At 36.8% G+C, this 5,182-nt stretch overlaps 1 protein-coding gene across 1 annotated transcript in view; it reads right to left on the bottom strand.

Moving 5' to 3' along the window:
- Nucleotides 1–5,182, bottom strand: part of CCDC172 (coiled-coil domain containing 172) — a 40,156-nt gene that overhangs the window by 4,869 nt on the left and 30,105 nt on the right. Inside the window, exons 3-4 of the mRNA XM_007941618.2 lie at nt 4,225–4,341; nt 3,238–3,403 (exon numbers count right to left, since the gene is read on the bottom strand). Coding sequence (XP_007939809.2) covers nt 3,238–3,403; nt 4,225–4,341 — 283 coding nt within the window. The remainder of the gene's footprint in view (nt 1–3,237; nt 3,404–4,224; nt 4,342–5,182) is intronic.

The following is a 5,182-nucleotide window of genomic DNA, read 5'->3' as shown; positions in this document are numbered from 1 at the left end:
TTGTTTTATACCAGGGATATTCTTAAAAAATGAGGTGGGACGTATTCATCATCTTCTTTTTTCTGAACCAACTTGTGAAGAACTGGTATTAATTCTTTCTTGAATTTTTTTTTTTTTTTTTTAAGAATTTACCAAAGAAGCTATTTGGGCCCTGGAGTTTTCTTCAAGAGAGTATTTTTAACTACCAATTCAATTTCTTAATAAATACTGGGCTATCTATTTTTTCTTGAGTGAGCTTTCTATAGATAAGTCCTCCAAGAAATTTATGCATTCTATATAAGGAAGGTTGGCCAATCTACTTTCGTAGTGATACTGCTTCAGAACCCCAAAGAGGGGTCGCTATGAGTCAGGGCTGACTCGACGGCACATAACAGCAACAACATATAACTTTAACTTAATTAAAGTTAATCTTGGGCTTGCCATCTTATGATTTTCTTTTGAGACACAATCACATGTTCCTTGTTCTTCATATGTCAAGTAACTTTGGATTATATCCTAAAGATTGCAAGTATCATGTTGTGGAGACTTTAGATTCTGCTAATTTGCTCTGAAAAGAGTTGATTTCTTTTCTTCTGTTTTCTATTTTTTAATTCCTACTTTTTTATATAACAAAATTTCTACTGTGCACTCTCACACCTATGGGGAGCATTAGCTCAGGTCTCAGTTCTGGAAAGTGTTTCAGTTTTTTCTCCACATGCATGGTTCAGGCATGAGCCAGAGAGCTGGAGGAAGTTTAAACACAGAATTCTCTTTCTCTTGCTCTCTCCTTTCCAGAGTACTCCTCCCCTTCATTCTCCTAGAACCCCAATGGCCCAGAACTTCTACTTGTAGACCTATGGCAAGAAAGACCGGGCTTTCTATTAGAGTTCTAGCAACTCCTTCACAGCCACCCCTTTGACTGCCTCTGCCCTCAGGGCAATGTCACAAAAAATGCAGAATTCATTCCTTTCTAGTTTCCTGCTCCAAGTTATTAAAAAAAAAAAAAAAAAAAAAAACCATCCAGTTGATTCCAACTCACACCAAACCCCATTGGGTTGACGAAGCGGTAAATCTTTACAGAAGTAGACTGCCCAGCCTTGCTTCCATGGAGTGGCTCGTGGGTTTGAACCACCAACCTCCTGGTTAGCAGTCAGATGCCTTAGTCACTGTGCTATCAGAATGCCAAGTTACACTCCCTCCAAATCCACCTGCCTTTACTCATTTTGCAGAACCTTCGGGTAGTGTGGTTTTTTTGGTTTGTTTGTTTTTGGTTCATAGTGTACAGCCATTATTTGTATGAGTATCTGATTGTTAGACATTTTCTTTTTTTCCTCCGTGTCAGAAGCAGAACTTCCATGCATGACTTTTGAAGTAAAGTTAGTTCTAGAGTATTTCCTAAGGTTAACTATTTAATTTTGTATTATATACTCTGTTATTAAATAAATAATCCATAGTGGTGCAGTGGTGAAAGAGTTTCACTGTTAACAAAAAGGTTGGGTGGTTCAAACCCACCAGCTGCTCCACGGGAGAAAGATGTGGCAGTCTGCTTCCGTAAATGTTACAGCCTTGAAAACCCCATGGGGCAGTTCTACTCTGTCATATAGTGTCACTATGAGTCAGAACGGACTCAGTGGCACACAACACAGTAAATCATGTGTCAGGCAGCAATCTAAGAACTTAAATATAATTTCCCTGTAATATCATTATTATTTCTCCATTCTTACAGCTGAGGAACTAAGGTAAAGGCAAAGTAAGCATCACGCTCAAAGTAACACAGCTATTAAGTGGTAAAGTCAAGACTTAAATTCAGTAAGTGTGACTTCAGCATTTGTAACATTTAGGATGGTGCTTGTTATATGATATTGTTGTTGTTTGCTGTTAAGTGCTGTCGAGTCAGACCCAACTCATAGCGACCCCTCCTTGGGTTTCCGAGGCAGTATCACTACGGAAGTAGATTGCCCCATCTTCCTTCCGAGGAGTGGCTGGTGGGTTTGAACCGCCAGCCTTCTGGTTAGCAGTCAAGTGCCTTAGGCACTATGCTACCAGTTACATGGTATAGATCTAATAAAAATTACCTACAATAGTAATTGTTATACTTAAAGAACAACAATAAATTATTCAAAATGACAGCTATGAGTCAATACAAAAGTTGAATGTGTTTCTAATTCTCCATTTACTAAGGGCATAATATAGGTAACACTACATTTTGGAAAGGTTTCCCTTAAACACTCATTTTCCATTTAGTATCATTGATATTTGCATTCTCCGCCTCCTCAGCTCCCATTCACTCTCATTCCATTACTCACCACCTTCTGTTTCCACTGTGCTCCATGATAATACTCTTGAACAGCACAATAGTTCTTTCTGATTACCCAATTAATATCCTATTTTTCATTCCCTTTATTTGAGGGAAACCTTTTGAACTTTTGTTTTCCGAACTACTACTCTCTGATAGTCCTCCTCTTCCCTCTTTGACGACTCTAGCTCATCCTTCTCTCACCTGCTGTGCTTTCCCGGGTTTCTGTTACTGGTCTTTGGTCCTCTTCCATATTTCATATATATGTTCCCTCTGAATGATGTCACCAACTCCTCTGCAATCACTCCCAAATCTAATCCCTGCTGTCCCTCTTCAGCTTCACCACCAAATTTCCACCTACCAATGAAGCATCTCCACACATACGTCCCACAGACATGGCTGACTAAACATCTCTGAAACAAAACTCAACCTTTCTGCCTAGAAAGACTATAATCCAAATACATCTGGTGGCACTGCTTTTCTTCCTGGTACCAACATTCTAATTAATCTCTGAAGTTTAAAAACTAAGATTAATCCTTGATTTTCTCTATTTCTATCTACAACTAACCAGTCACAAAGTCCTATGATTCTTCCTAAACCTCTCTTGAATTCACCCCCTTCTCATTTTGTGTTCCTACCACATTGTACTGTGAACATGTACTTATACCTATCGTTTCTCCAGTTTTCACTTTTATATTCCCAGGACCCAGATGTGCCTATCACATAAATTGCCAATAGATGTTTACTAAATGAATGGCTAAATGCTCATGTTACACTTACTTTGGAAGAATTTGAGACTGTTCACAAAAAAAGAATACATATCCATTAGAACAATTAAGATAAAAATAATAGTTATGCATTAAATCAATTTGTTTATGAAAAAAAGTTAAATTTCTGGAATATTAGTTGATTCAAACGAAATTATTTCTCATTAATGCCAGATAAATTAGGTGTAATCATACCATTTTTCAAAATGTTTGCCTGGTTTTCCAAGTCAGATATTTCAATTTTGACATTTTCTTTCATCAAAAGCTCTCTTTTCTTTGTTATTTCATATTTATTATTGAAGTCTGTAATTTCCTTAATAAATTTTTCTTCCTCCTCTTCCACTTTTTTCTTTGTAGCCTCCTCAAAAACAAAAATGAAAGGTCAAATATAGGTATTAGGTACAATAGTATTTTTCTTTAGTGATTTAAAATGTAATAATTTGGGTTTTTTTGTGTTTAATTTGGAATTAACAAAAGCATTAATTATACTTCCTGGTGGTACAGTGCCCAAGGCATTTGACTGCTAACCAGAAAGTTGGAAGTTCAAACCTACCAGCTGCTCTGTGGAAGGAAGATGGGGCAATCTACTTCTGCAAAGATTTACAGACCCCCAGTGGGGTCGCTAGGAGTCAGAATGGACTCGACGGCAGTGGGTTTGGTTTTGGTTTGGTATTACCACAAAAATGCTTGTCTACTCTAGTAATATTAGTCAAAACCTTAAAGCAAGAACCTAAGCATTACTAAATGTTTCTAAAAATGTCAATTAATTATAAGCCACATTCAGAAACTGGTCATATCATTCAAAATTATTCTTTCTGTGCTCTGACTTAAGATAAAAAAACAAACCCCGTACTTCCTCCCACTCTCATAAACAGGCCATAAGTATAAACCTCTCTCCGTCTGAAAAGCATTGAAACCAAGGTCTCAAAGCCTGAGCGACTCCAATCAGTTCCACCATTTCTTTTAAACTTATTATACTTATAAATGACATACATCGGACCCTTGCAAATAGAATTCTAACTACACTACTCTATTGACTGGTTTCAAATGGATCTTAGTACTTTTCCACATCTGAACAAGACTATCTGCCAATATGCATATGGATAATAACACAGAAGTATAGTTAAATATTTTTTTTGATAAAATTTACAAAACAGATTTTTTAAGTGGCTGTTGACATACAAAAGTTTGAAGAAGTATATTCCTTTGGTCTGTGATTTCACTGCACTGTCTTTCTAATGCATTTTCATGAGTTTTCAAAAGTTGCAAGAGGAAGGATTTTTCAGAAAACTGTTGAACCTTCAAAGTGGAAAAAAAAACAGAAGTAAGAATGAAATATTTTAGGGTATCTTTGTTAAAAGACCAGATATGTACGGTATCAAATATTTTCTGTATTAATCTTTAAAATGCAAAGTAAAATTCACTTTACACATATTATTTTATATGCATTCTCCTGTATTACTATCTCACAAGTGCTTTATGAGTATAATTTCATAATCTCTTTCCCCTGAAGGACTACAGCTGCTGAAGAGCAGAGAACGCGTTCCCTCTTCCACTCTAATACCTAGCACAGTTCTCAGCTTTTGTCCTCGTTTTTTGACTACTGCCATTGATTGCCGCTGAGTCACTTCTGACTCATGGCAATCCCACAGGTTAGGAGTAGAGCCGCCCCACAGGGTTTCCTGGACTGCAGTCTTATGCAAGAGAGCCCCAGGCCTTTCCTCCATGGTACCACTGGGTAGGTTCAAACAGCCAACCTTTAGGCGACAAACACAAACCATTTGTAGCACCTAGGGACCTTGTTTTTTGACTGCACACATTGAGACATGCTTCAAGATAGTTTGCTATAAATAATAGGCTTTCGTTCTCACAACATAAGGAAGGATGGATAAATAAATAATATACATGACTACTAAAATGAGACAAAATCTACAACCCACTGGCAAAAACCCAGTCCTATGACTATAGTCCATATATTATATCAGATCAAAACACAAATCTGCTTAAGTCCTCAAATGTTTTTTTGTTTTGTTTTGTTTTTTAATTTTATTTTGATTTGGGTGAAGATTTACAGAGTAAATTCACTTTTCATACAGCAGTTCACATATACTTTGTCTCATGTCATTGACCAAAATTTACA

This window comes from Orycteropus afer, unplaced genomic scaffold (genome assembly GCF_000298275.1).
Source record: "Orycteropus afer afer isolate SDZICR_OR568_19922 unplaced genomic scaffold, OryAfe1.0 scaffold00082, whole genome shotgun sequence".
NCBI lineage: Eukaryota > Metazoa > Chordata > Mammalia > Tubulidentata > Orycteropodidae > Orycteropus > Orycteropus afer.
The sequence above is the reverse complement of the archived record's forward strand: the minus strand, read 5'-3'. Positions and strand labels throughout refer to the sequence as shown.